Source organism: Martes martes, assembly GCF_963455335.1.
Source record: "Martes martes genome assembly, chromosome: 4".
Lineage (NCBI taxonomy): Eukaryota > Metazoa > Chordata > Mammalia > Carnivora > Mustelidae > Martes > Martes martes.
In genome coordinates, this window is record NC_137891.1 from 163606894 (window position 1) to 163627494 (window position 20601).

The 20601-nt window shown below is 53.3% G+C and overlaps 1 protein-coding gene across 1 annotated transcript in view; it reads left to right on the forward strand.

Moving 5' to 3' along the window:
- Positions 1 to 20601, forward strand: part of GRIK3 (glutamate ionotropic receptor kainate type subunit 3) — a gene marked incomplete at both ends in the record, with an annotated part of 218675 nt that overhangs the window by 189359 nt on the left and 8715 nt on the right. Inside the window, 3 exons of the mRNA XM_080802689.1 lie at positions 5249 to 5472; positions 10937 to 11055; positions 13435 to 13652. Coding sequence (XP_080658815.1) covers positions 5249 to 5472; positions 10937 to 11055; positions 13435 to 13652 — 561 coding nt within the window. The remainder of the gene's footprint in view (positions 1 to 5248; positions 5473 to 10936; positions 11056 to 13434; positions 13653 to 20601) is intronic.

Genomic DNA, 20601 nt, shown 5'->3' on the forward strand with positions numbered 1-20601 from the left:
GTTCAGGGTAGGCAGGGCGGGCCCAGCCATAGAGCCTGCTCATCTGAATGGGGCAGTGGAAGGAACTCAGAGCATCCTGTCCTGGCCCTAAGTGGCAGGTGTAGGAGTGACCCAGGGCTGTCACAGCAAATGACCAGAAGCTAGGTGGCTTAAAACAACAGAAATGTCTTCTCTCTCAGTTCTGGAGGCCAGAAATCGGAAATCGAGGTGCTGGCAGGATTGGTCCCTTTCGAGGGAGAATGTGTCCCACGCTGCTCCCCTGGTTTCCGGTACGGTCGGCATCCTTGGTGCTTCTTGGCTTGATCCTGCATTACTCTGGTCTGTCTCCAGCATCATAGGGCCTTCTCAGTGTGTCCCTGTGTGTCCTCTTTGCTTATAAGGAGCCCAGGCCTAGGATGTAGGGTTCACCTGAATCTAGTATGACTTCCATCTTAGCTTGATTACTTCTGCAAAGACCTGTTTTTGCAGAGCTTCTGGGTTGGTGAACCCATGGAAATGCGAGGAGGGTGGCACGCCCCAAGAGAGAGAGGACATGGGAGCTTCGTGCTCCTTCCCACATACCTTGCCCGATGCATCACTTCCATGCAGCTGTCCTGAGCTCCATTCTTCTCTAAAAACCGGCAACCTGAGGGGTTGCCCCATTTTACATTTTTTCCCACAGCCCAGGAAAGATCCCGTTGCTCTGCACCCTTGTCAGCATTTGGTATTATCCGTATCTTTTTTAAAATTTTGGCTGCTGGGATAGGTGTGCAATGGTATTACGGGAATTTGAAACCACCTGGGGAGTGTTGCTGGGGACACGTGAGGGAACAACTGTGACACGGAGACCAGATGCACACGGGCCCCTGCCGGGCCTGATCTTTGGGGGTGTGAACACGTCCACTGAAGATAGAGTGTGTCCTCCCTCTGCACAGCCCAGGATACTCTCCTGGCAATCTATCCGACGCTGCTTAATCTCAGTGGCAAGAATAAAAGACTGTTTTAGTGGGGGGAGAAAAGGAGCCTATTTCTAAGTAAGGTCACGTTCACAGCTCCTAGGGAGTTAGGATTTGAACCTGTTTGGAGGGGGCACACAATTCAGCCCCGTACGTGTGGCTTGCGTGGCGGGTTTGAGGTCACGGTGAAGTGGGTCCGAGGACTGGCTCAGCCATTCACCAACGTGGAAGGCAGCTCTGCTCCACTCCTATGCCACCCACACTGGCCACCCAAAGGAGTAGAGCTTGAACAAACATCCTGGCCTGATTGAGCCATGGCACCCTCATCTAGAATGTGGTGGTAACACTTACTGCCACACGGGGCTGCTGGGAAGATCGTCTGTGATGGTGTACATTAGCATGCTTAACCATGCTTGGCGTACGGGACTCACCCAGCAATGACCATGCTTCTTACTATTGTAACTGCAGCAGGTCCCGGTCTGAGCAACAGGACACCCTGGGGAATCCCAGCCAAGAGGCAGAGCATAGAGATGGGGAATCTGGTAAAGACCGTGCCTAGAATGCAAGTAGGCAGGAGCCAACAGGGACACCAGACTCAGGTAGCAAGCTGGGGTTCAGGGCATAGACTTTTTCCTCAAGGAGGACCCCTGGCTTAAGAGAAGGCTTAAGAGGGGCGCCTGGGTGGCTCCGTGGATTAAAGCCTCTGCCTAAGGCTCAGGTCATCATCCCAGGGTCCTGGGATCAAGCCCTGCATTGGGCTCTCTGCTCAGCGGGGAGCCTGCTTCCCCCTCTCTCTCTCTGCCTGCCTCTTTGCCTACTTCTGATTTCTCTATCAGATAAATAAATAAAATCTTTTTAAAAAGAGAGAGAGAGGGAGAGAAGGCTTAAGAGAAGGCTGATAGGTGGTAAGTGGCCAGAAGTGGGACCATGGTCACAAGTCCGCTCTTAGAACCTGAGTGAAGGTTTTCCTGGTTTCAATTTCTGGGACAAGGCTAGTGTCCAGCCAGCAGTCCAGGTGGCTGGACCTCTGGGCTGAAATACAGAGCTGCAGCTGGTTAAGTCCTTCTCGCCTTCATTCTGGTTGCTGGAGATGTGGTGGCTCCAAGGGGTCCCGGGCAAGTATGGAGTAGAGTAAGAGAGGCTGGTGCCAGGTGGGTCCTGACGGATTCATGGGAAGTGGAAAGCTGTTTATGGGGATGAAGTAAGGTCCTGGAAGGGTTGTCCTGCCCAGTTGAGAGGGTTAAAAAAGGTATGGAAAGGTCCTCAGGCAGACGGGGCCAACAGATCATCTGTAAGACCCATGAATGTGTTGGACAGGTGAGAAGTTTGTTTTGTTCAAGGACGTGATTACTGTGAATATGGGAGCAAAGGCCTTGGCTCTTCTCTGAGCCTCAGTTTCCCTCCATAAGAAATAGAGGGTTGGAAGAGATGTTCTTAAAGACCTCTCACCCAGGTATGACAGCCTCTGATTTCATGAATCGTCCTCAAAGAAAATTTGCTCAAGTGGGAAGAACCTGCCAAGGTTGGGCCTTTCATTCTGAGTAATGAACTGACACAGCAGAGACTTGACATCTATTCCGCTCTTTCAAGGAAAGCTGGACAAAATCATGCCTTTTTTAAAGAAATCATAACCAACGGTGAAATGCAGTGTTTCCTGCCTAAACCAAAATGAAAGTGGAGAACACTAGCCTTCCTGAAGCCTAAGGGAGAAGACGCATCAAAGCTCCCCGTGAAGAAGGGCAGGTTGACCAGCTGACTCGCTGCTGTAGGTACAGAATGCCGCAGATGCCCGCCTCCCGACCTGTGAGACCTCCTGACCTGCGAGAGCCGGAGAGCAGGATGAGGGTGGGAAGATTCAGAAGGCTCCAGGACAGTGCTGGTGAAGAAGGAGGTCCCACAGCCCTGCAGTTGTCTTCCTCGCCAGTCCTGGACCGCTTCTCATGAAACAAACGTGGCTGCAGACACCAAGATCCTCCCATCGCTAGTCCTTTCATCCAACCTGCCGGCAAAGCCAGAGGAAGATTGGCACATTGATTTTGAGGTTCTCCCAAAGCAATGTGCTTTGAACGGACAGGACCAGGGGAGGCCAAGTTCTAGAACAAAAGCCCACTACACCCCTCTAATGCCAACATTATAGAGGATCCTAGAACTCAGGAATCAAAAGAACCTTCCGGGGTATCCCAGCCAGGTCCCCACCCCACTGAGTCTTATTGGCACCCCCCAGGGGGGCTCACTTGACTGGAAAGTCTGTAAGAGCAGGAGCTGGGTCTCCTGCTCGGCCCTCTGTCCCAGACTGGAGCACGGTTGGTATCGAGCAGGTACACATTACTCTCTGTACCTTCCCTGATAGTTCCCTCCTTTTTGTTGCATTCCTTTGTACACACCCTGAGGACGCCAGGGGGCCAGGGTGGCATTCTCCTTCCTCTGCCTTCAAAGCTAGGCAATTTCCAATGCCCACATTCAGAAATTGACAAACAGAAGGTCCCAGTGTGATGCATGCTTTTTAATAGGCTCCGCCTCCCTGTCCATCCCAGGTCCTAAGGTTCACTGAATGCTTAGGCTCTGAATGTCAATAATCAACTGTGGGGGCTTCTATTAAAAGGAAAAACATTGGCTTGGCAATGTCAAAGTTGTGTGTTTGCCAGCATCCCCCGCCCCCAGCCTGGGGCACCTGCGGAGTCTATCCAGATCAGGCTTCCCTTCCTTAAAGTCTGATTTCAGTTGGTTGCTGGTTCCTAATCTAGGATTGGTGAAGTCAGAGTTGGCATTAACAGCTACCATTTAGTAAATGGTTTGATTAGTGTCCGTCTCCCCAACTAGATTGCAAGCCCTGGGGCAGAAACAATGTCTTCATGGCTCAGCTCTGTATCCCTAGTGCTTAGCAGAGCTCATAAAATGAATGAATGAATGAATGAATGAATGAATGAATGAATCTGGACCAAGACATTGGGTAGCTGCCTAGAGACTGTTGCCTTGGAAAGAGGTCTCAGAGCAGCCATCCCACCTTTGCAACAGGGTCTTTAGTGCTGGTCTTTAGGAGCTGGCCTCTCTTTCTCTCCAGCCCATCCCCGACACCGGGAAGTGATAACTTGGTTCACATTCTGATATGTGAATATTCACAGGAGCCATCCCAGAGGAAACACTATTAACAAATACTACAGAGCTGAGATGGGGGTTGGGAATGGACAAAGCAGTGCATCAGCTATGCCCTGACTGCCCTTAGGAAGACACAGGCAAATAGGCAGGTAAGACAGAAATCACATGGCCACACATCCTGAATTCCAGCTGAGCCAGTTAGGACCTTACTGTGGAGCAGAGCAAGCTTCATGGGGGTTTAGCATTGGAGGTTATCAGGGAGGGCTTCTTGGAGGAAGTAGCATGTGCGAAGAAATACAGAAAGCTGGTAAGAGCCAACAGGGAGAGGGCATTCTCAATAAGGCATGAGTGTGCAAAGCATGGAGGTGAAAAAGGGAATGTGGGAAAAAGGAAGCCGTTAAATGGGACCTTGTGTAGCAGGAGAACAGTGGGGAGGAGGCTGACATGGTGGGAATGAGGGATTATAGACTGTTCATCAGGAAAAGTTCAGACCAAGGAGATAATAGACCTTTAATTAGACCCTCATTAAAATTGTGATGAGCTAAAATTGACCAGCACAGGAACATTCCTAGCCTTCCCCAACCCCTTCCTTTCTTCCTCTTCTATGCCCTCTTCCCTCCCCTCACCAACTGAAGAGGGCTCTGGACTCACTTCTGCCTCCAAAGAGGGTATTATTTTTGTCCAACTGGATTTTAAGGCTTTGGGGAAGTATAGAATATCCAAAACAGGGAGAAGCAGTCAAGAAGTGGCTAGGAGAGGAAAGCAGATTCAAGCAAGGTCTGTTCTGGATTCTGTGTCCTCTTCATGATGTTTGAAAGTCACCAATAAAGAACATGAGCTATTTTTAAATGTTTGTAGATTGCTGAACTGTATCTATTTGACAGAGCACCATTTTGAGGATGAACCACACGGGTATAGCTTTCCTAGAATTCCTCTCTGCATGTTGATGCCACTGTCCTCTTCCTGAAGGCCATGAGGCTCATGGAGGACAGGGGTTCCGTCTAATTCATCACTGTCTCTGCAGCACGCTTCTCCTGGGGGTGGCCCGGCCCAGGAGAAGGACTTGTAAACATTGTGGTCAGGTGACCCTAAGGCTTTGGAAATGACTCCACTTCACTCCTTTCCTTCCCCCTCCTCTGAGAAGAGGTGCTTGTCCCCTGCTAGTCTGAAGCTTTACTCACATCTGTCTCTCTGTGTGTGTCTCTCTCTCATTGCAGAAGGCAGATCTGGCCGTGGCCCCCCTGACCATCACCCATGTCCGCGAGAAAGCCATCGACTTCTCCAAGCCCTTCATGACCCTCGGTGTGAGCATCTTGTATCGAAAGCCCAATGGCACCAACCCCAGTGTCTTCTCCTTCCTCAACCCCCTGTCCCCAGACATCTGGATGTACGTGCTCCTCGCCTATCTGGGGGTCAGCTGTGTCCTCTTTGTCATTGCCAGGTAAGGGCCATGCTTTGGCCAGAGCTCTGGCCCAAGGTCAGGGTTTCAGGGAGCCAGACTGGTCCCCACCTCAGCAGTCCTTAGCCACTGGCTAAGGTTCAGGCCACTGCTGTGCCTGATCCTCTCTCCCTCACTGAGGCTCAGATCCCTTTATATCCTTCGAGGAACATTCCATAGATCACCCCCACCCCCATGCCGAGCTTATATTCCCCAGACCTTCCCCTGGTCTGTGTCCATGACTGGGAGGCAGCAGTCCTATCCCAGCCCTGTGAGCAGCCTTGGAGAGGCTAAGTCATTGCCCAGAGCTGCACCGCCTGGCCAGGCACCCAGGAGAGCAGACTTAGGTGTGTTGGATGGTCCAGCAAGTGGACTGAAATGTGCAAGGCAGACTGTGTCCTCCTGGTCCACACAGCAGGAGGAATCGTGTCACATAAGCACACGCGGGCACATGTGCGAAAACTTGGCACGTATGCCCCCGTCCTTAACACACGCAGGCCACCCCCTTGCACGTTCGGTCGTTCACACAAAGGAGACACAGCATATACTTGCTGGTGGATGGTGGGAGGAGCTCACTAGGGCACAGGTTTAGCTTGGTGTTTGCTGAGCACCTGGTGTTTGCCAAGCACTGTGCTCTGTGCTTTAGAGGCATTATGTGACATAATTATCTCATCCCTCCACCCCCAGGAAGGGGAGACATCTGAGGCTCACCGAAGCCATCCTAGCGACAAGCGACTGGCATTTGAACCCTCACCACCTAGGATTCTGTCTGTAATCCACATCCCTGGCCACCTGGACATTTGTCCTTTGCCCCGGCCCCAAGCGTGTGGCTCCTGGGCCCTGGACCCTCTGCGCCCTCCTTCCAGTCTCCTGCCCCTGCCCTGGTTCTTTTTTCTCTAAATCCTAACAAGATATGAAGAGAGACTTCTCTGGAGAGGCAATTTGAGATCCAAGGACTTCGTGTTTGGGCCTTTTCTCCTCCTAAGTCTTCTTTGAAAGCTTTCCTCCCACCCTGTTCCCTTTCGCTCCCTCCTCCCGCACAGAGAGAGACCAAAGGAAAGGATGTGAGGGATGAAATTGTCCTGCGTCCGAAACCCTTGGCTGTCAGCTGGCGGGTGCCGCCTGTCCACCCAGCCCAGCCGGCCAGCCTTCAGAAGAGGCCTGTATTACACAGCTTCCTCTAACAGCCTAACAAGGCTTAGAAAGCAGGAGACACTCTCCAGAGCTCTCGCCATAATTTTAGCAACTCCAGCCCCCTCTGGGCTCCCTGCCCCTAGAAAACAGCTCCGGCTTCTCCAGCATGACTCTGACGTGCACCCAGTCCCCCTCCAACCCCTGGTCTTTCAGCCTGCTTTTTGCCCCCTGCCTCCCATCAGGGAAGGTAGGGGGCCCCCTTCGCCCCCTGCCTGGGGAGACTTTCTGGAAGAGATGAGACTTCTGCAGCTGCTGGAATGGCGCAGGACACCTGAGGGGACAGGATAGGGACGAGGGACCTAGCCACAGGGCCATGAACGGCATCACAGTACAGTTATCCCATTATGTAACAGTCACTTAATTCACACCCACCCCGCCTGATTCTTACAAAGGTCCTGTGAGGTGGGAATCATTCTCCCCACTTTGCAGAAGCAGCAAATCAGGCTCAGGGAGGCTCAGCCAGTGCCCGAGGTCAGAAAGCTTTTTCTTACAGAGTCAGACCCCCAAGGAAGACCCGTCCATTTTAAATGGGGGTGGCAAACACCGGTGCCCACGGGGCTGGACAGGAAGCTTGAGGGAGGGGAGGCAGGGAAGGGGAGAGGCCGCAGCAGCCCGGAGGACACACACTTGGCCAGAGGGGCAGTGGCTTGTCGCCCCCAATAGACTGCTCTGGGCCGGAACGTGGGCCCAGCACTGCAGCGTTTGTGGTGTTTAGACAGACTCAGATTTTTTTATGTGACACCTCATGGTTTTTATAGGTAGCCACTAACTCGATTTTTTCCCAAGACTGTCAAGGTCAAGCATGACACATCTCTAGGGTGGCTGTGGCCCTCTGTCCCCCCTCCATGTGGTCTGTGTCCTTCAGATTGCTCCATACTGGCGGCGGGAGAGCTGGACACGACTGCCCAAGAGCTGGGGTCCACGAAGGATGCGCAGGGCCCCAGGCTCCCTGCAGGGCGGTTGTGGCATGGTCCCGGACTGTCCGTCTTGCAGACTTGCCTGGCCTGGCCTGTGTCTGTCCAGCACCAGGGGTCCGTGCCTTGACCAAGGCCTTTCTCTACCACCGGGATAGTCTGCTTTACGCCTGGAGACATAGAAGGAGAGAGGAAGGGAGGGAGGGTGCCTTCTCACCACAGAGGGCAGGAGAGCTGGGACTTGGGGCAAAAAGATAAGCCTATATGCCTAAAACCGGAGGCAGGAGCAAGGGTGAGCTGCCGGTAGGTCCAGCCCCGGGTGCCCCATTCCAGTAACATCTGAGGAAGAGATGGTTCCGGCCAGCCGGTGCTCCGTCTACACCTCTGTCACTGGAGCTGGACGTCATCTTCTCCCAGGAGTGGAGACCGAGTATCGCTAGGTCAGCCTCCACTAGCTCCTGCCTTTGTGCAAGACGGTGACAGTCCTTTGCAGCCGCGAGCCATTAACCCAAGACCATCACTAACTTTGGGGGCACCTTCTTTACTGTCCCGCATCCAGCCCACTCCTGTTCTCTCCTGTGGCCTGGGGGTTAGAATCCGGACCTTCCAGCTCCCGGATGGCAGGGGCACCCTCACCTGACTGCTCCAAACCACCTCCCCATCTGTAAAATGGGCCCCTGTTGCACTGTCCACCTCAGGGGGCGACAAGGAGCCGGGCCCCTTATATTACTTGATGACCAAGAGGCTCTTTCTAGAGCTGGGTGGTTTGAGCATGAGAAGCAGGTCCACCCCTGGGAATTTAGCCTATTGAAATCACCACTGAGCCCACGTTACAGTCCCCCCCAAATCTAGAAATTCTCTCCTCTGAGGATAGGATTGCCCTTCGGCATGGATGCCCATGGAGGTGTCCCCAGGGCTGTTTCTTCTAGCACAGTGTGTGACAGTGGGGGACAAGGACAGGCCAAGCCCCGGCAACAGAGGAGTGGTTGAAAACACCTCTGAAGTAGTTGCAGAGAGCAAGGAGATCCGGAAGAACCGCTCTGGAAAGAGGCTGGTGACTTAGTAAGAGGAAAGTCCCAAGTTCTAGGTAGCACTACGGCGTGATATTTTCTTGTGTTTAAAAATGATCACAGGTATCGTGGCTGTGTGAGTGTGTAAGACACTCAGGACCAGTGAGGTCTCGTCCGGAATCATTTTCACTGGGTCTCCCCCTCCCCCAGCCTCCCAGTGTGCTCAGGGCTGAGGCTCTCCTTGCCCGGTGAAAACTCGGCCTGGGGTCTGTCACTTTTTGGCTCATTTCCAGGTCACAGAAACCCCAGGGGTCTCTCTAATCACAAACACTGTTTCCATTCAGAAATGAGAAGGTTGAGTTCAGTAGAGTCCTCAACATTTCTGCCTTTGGTCGCACATCGGACCTCTTACCTGGCCTGCTCAGGGGTCCACTTCAGTAGGACCTGCCCCATGGTCTCCCCTGTTACAGTCCCGTTGCCCTTCTCGGACAGGACGCAGGGTAGAGCTGGGCTGCATCTCTCTGCTGCTTGGGCCCATTCGGTCCAGGAAAACGCTGTGGGCCTGGTGCCCTCACACCTGGCTGCGTCTGGGCATGTAGGCCAGTACCCTGCGACAGGGACTCCCCCTCCTGCATGCACCTGGGAGGCACTCATCAGCCAACCCCTGCCCTCCAGATCCCCAGGCGGGACCCACCTTGTTACAGAGCTGCCCGCCAGCTCCCTCAGCAGTCCCACGGACGCTCCTCTCCCAGGACGTCACGGGGGGAATGTGGGGACCACCAAATGCGCCGCTCTCCCGAGGCTTTCTCTAGAAGCTTCCCGTAGCAGCCTCCGCCTCTCCTCTCTTCAGCCTTTATCTCTTGCCTGTGGATTTGCAGAGCCTCGAGCCAGTTCGTGGTCATTCCCTTTGAATATCCCCGTCTTGGTTGGAAGCCTCGCTTTAAAATTTCATATGTGTAGAATCTTCCCACTTTGTGAAAACAAAATTCTTCTCACGAAGGCTTTGGTGATCAATGTATAATTTATTAAAGCTTTTTAAAGGGGGAATGGGAGAGTCACAACATCACACTTAAAGAATATCATACGTTAAAAAAAAAACAAAATTCCACTGGACGTGCCTCTCCTTCTGGGCCTCTCATGTCAGCATCCTACCCCACACGAGCCACGCCAGCCACGTCAGCCACGCCGGCCACGTGGGCCTCTCGGGGCGGGGGGGGGTTCTCTCCGGGGTCTCCCGTCTCCCGCAGAGCGCTCTAGCTTCCTCCAGCTTTCATGTCCCCACCTGGAATTCAGGCAGCAAACAAAGATCCCTCCAGTTATCAGGACTTCTCTTCCTTCGAAGTCAGTGGGGGGCTTTAAGTAACCATCTTTCCCTGTCATACAGGTATTTGTATATTCAGAGAGAAAAATCAGAACAATTATGTAACACGTTGTTCTCGCCGGGGTTGGGATCCTGGAGTACTTTTGTTTTTTCATTGTATTCTTGTATACTGCTGGAATATTTTATGAAGTGTATGTTTTGCCTTTTTTATGTTTTGCCTTTTTTTTTTCATTTTAAGTATACAAGTAATTGAAAAGCCCATTCTCATTTTTTAAAAATTCCCCTAATCCACCTAAAGCAACAGGCTGCCCAGAAATTCCTGCCGCCCTCCTAACTCCCTTCCCCAGAGGCAAACGCTGATATTTTTTAAATTAGGACTCTTTCCAGACTCTTCCAACGTATTTGTATACGCATGTATCGAGAGAGACATAGCACTTTATCTTTAGGAATCTATTTATATAAATGTGATCATATCATTCTTATCTTTTATCACTTTTTTTTTTTTTTAAGCAAACAGCATGGGTGGAAAATCTTTCCCTGTCAGGACCTCCGGACATCTCTCATTCTCCTCTCTGAGCCGTGTGACATTGCAGAACACGCTTCTGACGGAGTTTACTTAATCATTTTGTTGTTGAAGGACATTTAGGCTGTTTCCAGTTTTTCGCTATTACAAACAATGCTTTGATAAACACCCTCGCGTGCTTCGCTTTATGCTCCTGTACGGGCGTTTTTTCTAGGCTGGATAATGAGTCTCAGAATTGCTAGGTTGAAGGGCATGCGCGCTTTTAATTTTAAGAGATGCTGCTGAATTACTTTTACAACCAGAAAAGGGCACTAACAATAAAGAACAAGAAGCAAAATGGCCCTGATTTCCCATTCCCTGCCTCCCCAGCAGAACACTGAGTAAATTGATGCTAAAGTGACGGCCCAGCAATGTTGGCTAAGCAGGCAGCTCCCCACAGCATGGGCGCCCCTTCTCTCCTGGCCCCCCACAGCTCCGCCTCACCACTCCCCTCTCCCTGTTGCAGGTTCAGCCCTTATGAGTGGTACGATGCTCATCCCTGCAATCCCGGCTCCGAGGTGGTGGAAAACAACTTCACTCTGCTGAACAGCTTCTGGTTCGGGATGGGGTCCTTGATGCAGCAAGGTGGGTGCCCTCTCTCCCCAGGGATCCTCTCTCCGGAGCATGGGGGTGCCTCCTTTCCAGAGTCGGCAGAGCTTACCCAGCCTCCAGGGCAGCCTCAGACCTGTGGAGCTGCCAGCGGGCTGGAGACACCTGGGGACTTGGGTGTGTACCCTTGTCCCAGGTCCCTGTCCTCCACCAGTCCTGGGGCTGGACTGGCTCAGGGTCTGAGGCTAAAACAGAGAAGCCATCCCATCCGTGCTGAACAGGGCTCTATCCCTAACCTCTCCTGCTACAGCCGAGGTGGATGGACAATATCCTGCTTGCTGGGGCCAAGCCCACTGTTGGCCCCATCACCTTAGATGCCAGCTGGGTCAGGTTGAGCAGAGAATGGGGGAGACTGGAGGCAGGGAGGCTGGGTGGGAGGCCGTTGCAGAAATGAGAGGATGAGACCTGAACGGGGGTCGTGGCCATGGGGGTAAAGGACAGAGATGGACTCCGAGAGCTTCAGGGTGTAGCAGGAACAGGACTCAGTGACCACCTGGCCATGGGGAGTGTGGGAGCAAGAAGGGTCATGTTCAAGGGGGTGCGTGCTATAGGGATGGTATGCACAGAAGGACAGCGCTGTCTTACAACCTCCAGAGGGAGGGCAGGTATATTGCACCTGCCCCTGACCTGTTGGCCCACCCTTTGGCCAGATCCACAGCTGCTCAAATGTCTGAGGGAGTAGAGCACGTGCACTGGGTGCAGAGACACCATGGGCTGAAGGACAGGTGCCAGGAGAGGAGACCTCTGCCCAGGGAGGACCCTCCATCCCCAGCCTTGCTGACCAGGAGCCACAAGCTCATTGTTTCTGCCTGTTGGGTCACATGTCCAGAGCCTCTTAACTCGGGGAACGAGATAGGGGGATGGGGACAGAACCAAAGTCTCTGCCTCTATTAGGATCCCACTAAGGGGCAGTGGGTGACAAGGAAACAAAGAACTCCCTGTCTCTCACTCACCTGTATGTGTTCTCAAGGCCCAGTCCAAACCCCGGCCCTCAGTAGACACCCATCAGCAAATGCCAAATGAATGCTATTATCCCAGCGTGTCCTGAGTGACCACTACATCCCAAGCCCTGGGCTGGGCGCTTGAATGAAGAAGGAAGAGGAGAGAGAGAGAGAGAGCTGCCCCCAACTCAAGCGATCTCCCAGCCACGACAGAGGCCAGGGCAGGAGCCTGGGTAGGCGTCCAGCAGAGGCTGGCACAGTCCACCAGGCCAACATCATTCTCCCCTGTGGGGGTTGGGGGGACAGCTCTAGCCCTAGCTTGGAGGAATCTGGGAGGTAGCGGGGGGGGTAGAGGGGTCAGATGGATGAGACTGCATGTGGTTGGGGAGGGAGGGGCGCCTAAGGAGCCTCCATGGTCTCCAGAGCTGGGAAGCGACGGGCGGCTTTCAACGCAAGTGTCTCTTTCTGTCCCCTCTATTAATGAGTGTCCCGAAGCCTCACCTTGCTTCTTCGTCCATTTTCCTTTTCCAGTGATGGTAGGGAAAGACCTGGCAGCCCCCCAGTGCAGGAATCGCTTCTCCTCGCCCTCCTCCAGCTGCCATATTCAAAGCCCTGGCCCCTGATGTATTCCCCCACGAGGTTTTGATTAGGAGGGAGAAAAATAGTTCTGTATTTGAAAAACTCCCCTTTGAGTGATTTCTTTGAGGAAAAAAAATCATCCATATCAAAGCAGACACTTTTCAGATTGCAGGTCCAAATATTCTGGAAAGTTCAGGAGTCACTTGCTATTTAAATCTCTTGAAAGCCGCCTAGTTAATTACTTCAGTTAGAAGGTTTCATCTAAATTGTGCTCCACACCCAAGGTCGGGAAGGAAGAGGGATCTGTTTCGGCGACGAGCTTCAAAAAATGTTGATTTTTCTCCTCTTGTAAAGCGCCAGCAGGCAATCTCGTGTTTGTATACCGCCTGTGTTTGCAACACACTTTCTCCTGCAATTATGCCGAGGCAGCCTCACGGTATTTGTGTGAGGCTGGGACGGAGGAAGGACGACTCTCCGGCCTTTCTGGGGTCCCAGAGAGGGAGAGCATCTGGCGAGATCACACAGGGCTGGGAGCAGGAATCCCTCCAGAGCCCCACGGTTTCAACTACCGACCGTTCTGAACTGCGGGTGACTGGGGCTGACGAGCCTGTGAAACATGTGCACGTGTGTGGTCCTAGAGCAGTGGTTTTTCCATTTCAGCCTGCATCAGAACCACCTGGAGGGCTTCCCAAACCCAGATTGCTGGGCCCCACCCCTCAAGGGACCGGTTCAGGGGGGCCTGGGAGGGGGCCTGAGAAGGTGCATTGTTAACAAGATCCCAGGCGCTGCAGCCCTAGACCGCATCAGGGACCACCTGCCTTTTCCATTCTCCCAGGGTCGGAACTGATGCCCAAAGCCCTATCAACCCGCATCATCGGGGGCATCTGGTGGTTCTTCACACTCATCATCATCTCGTCCTACACGGCCAACCTGGCTGCCTTTCTGACCGTGGAGCGCATGGAATCGCCCATCGACTCTGCTGATGACCTGGCCAAGCAAACCAAAATCGAGTATGGGGCTGTGAAGGATGGGGCCACCATGACCTTCTTCAAGGTGAGAGCCTCTCCCTCCCTTGCAGTGCCCCAAGCTGACCCTCCCATGCCCTTTGCTGTCCACCCCTCATTTCACAGCATCAATGGGCCAGGAATCCCCAGGGCTCAGGCCATCCCTCCCTGTTTGAGACCAATTGGCTTTGGAGAGCTTTGATAAGGATGTGGCCACCTGAGTTGGTCCCAGCACAAATCTTCATACCTGGGACAGGCAGGGTGAATGTGCTGTTTTCTTCAATCCTCAGAGGAGGACAGGTGGAAAGATGAGGCTGGAAAAGGGGGAAGGGGAAGCACGGCCCAGACACACAGACAGGTGTGGGAGCCAGGGGGCTCTCTGCCCTTGGCTTAAGGTCTCAGTGACATCTGTGTCCCAAGAGCCTGACCTGCCTTGGCCATGAGCTCTCCACCACTGAGAGGGCAGCAGGGGGCACATCCTTCAAGGAAGGGAGGAGGTTAAAATGTAAACAAGCATTTATGAGCATTTCTTCACATGTTACGCTCTTGGACTGCTGGTGTCTAGATAAAGCCCCCGTCACCTGTTCCGACGAGGATCTAGCCATGGCTTTCCTGCTCCTCCAACTTTATAGTGTCCTGGCTCAGGTCCCCAAGGTTTTCCACCTGCTAGCGTAGCTAAGGTTTAGGAGACTGGCAGACCCTGAGAACAGGTAAATGTCCTTCTGGAAATGAAAGTAAAAATCACAAGAGCCACCACCAAGAGCTCACAGCGGCCCATACTCCTAGCTTGGCCTCACTGAATCTTCATGACCAGTCCTGTGAGGTACGCACTGTGATTATTTCCACGTGACACGTTTGGGAACTGAGGCTCAGAGTGATGAAGCAGATTGTCCCAAGCACTCACAGCTGAAAGGCCCAGGCCTGCCTTCCCCCAAAAGCCCATGTTCTAGGCCACGGTTCTCAGACTTAAGTGTGCATCCCAATTACCTGGGAAGCTTGGGAAAACCCAGATTCCTGGACCCCACCTTCCGGGTTTCTGGTTTAGTAGATCTGGGACAGGCCCAAGAAAGCGCGTTTCTAGGGAGCTCCCAGGTGCTGCTGTTGCTGCTACTGGTGGTCCCGGGGCCACCCTGAGAACCTCGGCTCTCATGGTTTCTCCGAAATGGTCAGGATTCAGCAACTTGGGGGCTGTGGGTCCCTTCATCCCTTTATTTATTTATTAGTCACTTGGGAGCCTGGGCCCTGGTTCTGAACCCCCAGCTCTGGTCTCCTTCCAGGCTAAGCCTCGGAGGGATGGACTGTGTCTCCTCCAGCCGGGCCTGATGGAGGAGAGGGGAGAGGAGAGGACCGGGAGGGAAAGCCTCTCCCTCCTGCGCACCAGAGCCCCACCAGCATTCTCCCCTCCCCTGTAACCCTCCTGGAGGGTGGAAGCAGATGTTTAGTGAAGAGGAGAGAGAGAGGAAGGGGGCACCCCTCCTGTGACATTGCTGCTGCCGCCGAGAAGTAGCCAATGTGGTCTTCCTGAGAGGTCACTGTCATGCATTTGAGGGGGATAGAAGCATTGTCACGGGCATGGTAGGACCTCTCCCGGACCCTGGGTGTGTGTTCATGAGTGTGAGCAGTATGTCAGTATGTGTATGGACGTGTGTGTGTATGTCACAGGATAGAATCCACAGAAACATGCATTTAGGTGTGTATGTGTACACACAGGGACCCGTGTGCAAAGTCTGCCTGTGCGGCGGGGGGGGGGGGGGGGTGTGTGTCTTTGTGCTTGGACAGGAGTATTTGCAAAAATCTATATGTGTGCTAGCAAGCATGTGTGTGTGGGCGTCTCTGTGCTCTGGGCATGTGGGTATATGCCTGTGACTGTACACAGGTTAAATGCACGTGTGCATGGAGACTGTATGTGTGTCTGTCTGCCTGAATGTCCCCATGGGTGTATCTAGACAAGTGAACATGGGGGGATGGGCATCCATGGGTGTCGTAGCCCATGCATATATATGTGTAATAGCGTGTGTGTGTGTGTGTGTGTGTGTGTGATGGCCCATGCATGCATGTGTTTGCAGGTGTGATGGTTCAGTTTGTGTGTGTGCACGCGCACGCTGGTGCGAGTGTGACTGCTCGTGCCTATCCCCAGGCTGTGGCCCAGCCCTTTGACTGAGCCAGAGCATCTCATGCATTACACATGAGCCCATCTCAAGGCAGGGCTCCCGATCAAAGGGAAGCAGCATAAATAAGCCCAGTGCAGGCTCATTGCCACGGATTGGATGCCCTTGCCTCCCTCCATGCTAAGATGCTCAGATTGGCTTCCAGGAGCCTGCTTCCAGCTCCCCACTGAGCTGCTGTCCTCGGTATCAGGCAGCACCTCCAGCAGCCTGCTCCGCCTTCACACGTCTTCCCTGCAAACAGTGCAGCAAAGAGGGCAGAGGAGGGACACGGATGCTGTCACCCAGCTGGGATGTGGGGGCACCAGGGCCCCTGCTCACAAGGGCTCCTGGCCAGAATCAGTCACTCCACATCCTTCTGCAGAACCAACCCCACTTTCCGGCTCTCCCGATCAGCAGTTAATTTTCCTGGAAGTCTGGCCATATTGTCTCCTGCTTGAATTCAAGTGAAGTTCTTCTAGGCCAGTTTCCCTTTCAGGGACCGCAGCAATGGGACCGCTTCATAAGCAGAGAGGGGCTTGAATTTGGGGATATTAACCCCACCTCAGATCATGAGCTACAAGCACGGCACCTGCCCAGAAGTTCCCTGGACAAGCTTCCTTCCTCCCTACCCTCCCAGCCCCCATCCTCCATAGCTGGGCTTTCCAGTCATACTTCCCCCTTCCACTCCCCAGCCCTCTCCCCAGTGAGGTGGTAGCCTCCTCATTATCATTTTCTAATTAGGGCTGGAAGGAAACCTTAGGTTAACCTGGAGAAACAGAGAAGGTGGGTGATTTGCCCATGGTCACACTGCAGATCAGTGGTGGAAGCATGATGCAAGGACAGATAATTCCGTGTGCACACGCAGCACCCTTTCGCACACCCACTCTAGGGTCTCTGGAGGGCTAGTCCTCCCTGCCGCCCATGAGTGGATATGGCACTGGGGTTGAACAGGGATCAACTTCAGAAGTAGCCACAGGATGTCCGGGAGACATTGTCCAGGTCAACGGTAATAGTAATATTTGTCTAGCACTGACTCGGGGCTAGCCCTGTTTGGGCACTTGACCCACATTCACACATCTCATCCTCACCACATTGGTCGGTAGAGACCGTTATTATCATTCATCTCCACTCGACATCTGAGGGAGGTGGGCTCCGAAGGGACCTGACTTTCCACGGACTTGCCTACCATCGACAGCTAGTGAAATGCAGAGCTGGAATTCAAACCCCCGCCATCTGGTGCCCGTGCCCATGCTCTCTGTCCCTGTGCACCTGTGGCTTCTGGAAGGAGCCAATCACAGCCTGGGAGTCAGTGGGGGAAGAGCCAAACCACACAGCCAGTTGCACGGTCACCCCAACCCGAGCGGTCCTGCCGCCTAGGATGTAGCCGCTTGAGGGATTCACGTCCAGTGACCACCTTCTCTGAATTAAAGGATGAACCAAGAGGTGGGAGGAGCCAAGGGGAGCAGATGCGGGAGGTGCGTTAAGGACAGGAAGCGAGCAGGCCGAGTCCTGGGCATCCTGGAGGGCATAGCAGGGTACCTTGATGCTGTGGTTAGCATGTGTTCCTGGCTAGGCTGCAGCCCCTCAGGCAGAGCCCCTGGCTGAGAGGAGAACTCGAGGGAGAGAACCCACTCCCATCCAGAGACAGCTGGAAGGGGGATGTCAGGCTCAGAGGAGGGCGGGCATGGGGGTGGGGGGACCAGAGCCCTCACGCCCACCCTGCAGCCTGGGAGATGCACAACGCCAGGGGCACCGGGGCTCCAAAGGAAATTTCATTTGAAGAGTTGTCGGGGAGCAGCAGACATCACAAACAGCGTCTCCTGTGCTGTCCTCCCTCCGTCTGGGAAGATAAAAATTAATTAGGAGATGAAAAAGGAAGTCTTTGAAAGCACTGTTTGGCTGTAAAAATATGTAGGCAAAATGTAAAGGAGAACATTGGGGAAGCGTGTTCAGTGGGCAGCTTTGAAGGGAGAGGCTGTCAGAGGACGGATTCTCCAAGGATTTAGCCCCCTTCTGTGTTGCAGTGGGGGTGGGGGCCCAATACAGTGGGAGGGACTGTGGGTGAAGGAGCCCCGCTCAGGGAAGAGACCAGAGCTGGGGCCCAAGAATCCCAGGCTCCCGAGGGCTCCGGCATCATCAAACCCCCCATTCCCTTGTGCAACTTTGTCAGGCCCTAGCGACGGAGCCTGGAAGGTGCCTGGAGAGGCCTTCCAGTCCAACACTCCACCTTCCCGGTGCTCGGCAGACTCTTGCCTGAGCAGGAAGACTCACCCCATCTCAGCTTCCAGTTTCTCCTGGCACATCTGCTGGCCAATCCAGCCTTGGACCCCCCTGACTTCAAGGAGAAGTAGGACCCCCAAAATGCAGGGACTGGGTAAGATTCAGTGCCATGTAGCCTGGCACGGTCAGGTCACACCGGTCTTAAAAGTCAGACCAGGACTTGGGTCCTGGGTGTTGGCTCTGCTGAGTGACTGGGGTAAGTCCCTTTATTTCTCTGAGCCTCAGTTTGATCCCCTGTATGATATGGATATGGATTCCCACCACGCAGCAGTCAGCGAGAGGACTCAGCCCACTGCTGGACGTAAGGTGGTTAGCCCAGGGCCAGGCACACAGGAACACTCGATTCCCATACCTCTCCAGCTGGTGGACTCAGAAGACTAGGAAGCAGTCTGAACTATTTTCTCCTTTACCCCGTAGTCCCCAGAGGACTTAACTAGAGCACTTTGGAGAGGGACCAACCAGTAGACACCTGGAGAATGTCCCGTCCTCTGAGTCTCTCTAGAGGGAGACCAGGGGCTTTGGGAGGGACCTTGGTGCCTCTCATAGGATGACCATCTACCTCTGCACAGAGCTAAGAACTTGGGAGGAGCCCCAAGATCCTCAGAATAGAAGAGACCCCGTGAGGGCAGACAGAGGGGCAGGGACAGGTGCGGGGCTGGGCCAGGAGTGAGGGGAAGCGACTGAACATTGGAATGACTGTGGACCTTTCTGTGCCTTTCTACGGAATGGGTCTGACAATAGTACCCACCTCGCAGAGTTATCGAGATGGCAAAGTGGGATAATTCGTGTAAACGGCTTAACAGAGTCACAGCCGAGCACCTGACACAGAGTACACACTGTAGGAAGTGTTAACCATTCTTGTTGTTTGTTGTTGAAAGTGGTGATACATAGGCCTGCTCAGCCCCCAGACACGGTTTTGGGGACCATACATTGCTTACATTTTCTTATGTGAGTTGCCAGCATTTTAAAATTGAGAGATTTTTGCATTTTAAAAAATTCACATTTCCAGCTTCTTGAAAATGTGAAGGATCTGGCATCACGGAGCTGCTCTCCCGCTGAGCAACAGTTGTGGAAGCCAAGAGGCAACAGCTTCCCCAGGCTCTCAGAATTCCACTCAGCGCTCTCTCCTTCCATATTTGTGGCACCCTCCCCAGCCCCTGTCAGCACTACCCAGGCATTCTACCCAGGGCATTGTATCATTTAATTTCTGTAGAAACTCTGCCCTGTAGAAATGATTATGCCCAGTTTCCAAATGAGAAAACAGAGCCTTTGAGAGAAATAATAATGCCAGCCACTTGTCCAGCACTTCTTAAGGACAGAGCTCTGTGCTCAGCTAAAGCCCATTTTACAGATGCAGAAAATGAGGCTCAGAGAAGGGATGTCACTGGCCTGCGGTTGCAGAAGGAACTGACCTTTGAGCCCAGGTTGGCATGACACCAGGGTCCAAGCAGCAGAGCTGACCCCTCTGGCTGCCTCCAGCCCCAGCCTCCAGCCCTCACCTCCAGACTCGCCTGCACGGGCCAACCTACAGTCCCCACCTGCCCCCACCCATGCACACACACAAGCTTCAAGGGGCACCTGCCATAGCAGGGGTTACTGCTGGACTGGAGGGTCAGTGAGTCTGTCCTGGCAAGGTGGGCTGCAAGGGCAGGCAGAGGCAGCAGGCTCAGGGAGGCTGCCGGTCCCCATAGAAATAATCCGAGACATGGTTAACTGCTCGAGTATGTGGATCTGATAAGGCCAAAACCTCCACACCCCGGGATAAGCAAGCCAATTAATTTGAGGAAAAGTCTCCTTTCCACCATGGAAGATACCCAAGGTCTCGCATGGAATCACATTGCCACTGCCTCTCTGCACACGTTCCCTGGGATTCAGCTCCCTTTGAAATTGATATATATTTATATATATACCTATATACATTTTTCTTGTACAGAAATGTTAAATTCGCAAGATTAAGTATCTTCAGTTGGGGAAAATCAATTTACTTCTTTGAGGAGGCTGGAATTGAAAGTCGTGAGCCTGAAACTTACTTTCTTGCCAATTTTACTGATAAAAAAAGCCTCTCCATCCTGGCACGTCGCCCTGTATTGGCTGCTCCAGACGATTCCATTAATTGATTTGGGTGACTGGCCCTGAAGCAATGCTTATTAAGGTTCCCAGTGGAGCTGGGACAGGCAGGATGACGTGGGAGCTGTAGATCTGTGGGACTCCGTTCCCTGGGGTGGTGATTATAGCTCAGTCCAGTGACGGGAACTCAGACCTCTGGTGACTAGGCCTAGGAGTTGGGAGAGAGACCTGAGGCTCCGGGCAGGGCCCTGGCTATATCCCTCCCTGTCTCAAACCAGCGCTGCTAGAGGGGAGATTTTCGGGGCTGTGTTCTAGAATCACAGCATCACTGGAAAACAGGAGGGAACTTAAAGGGAAGCAGAGACCATGAATGGATGTGGTTGAGCATGGGAGCTCCAAGATACAGAATATGCACTGTCGGTCGCCATTCTAGGAATGTGGATTTCAGAGCCACCTGCCTAAAGTTGGTGGAGGTGTGACTTTGTTGGCACTGGAGCTGGGAGA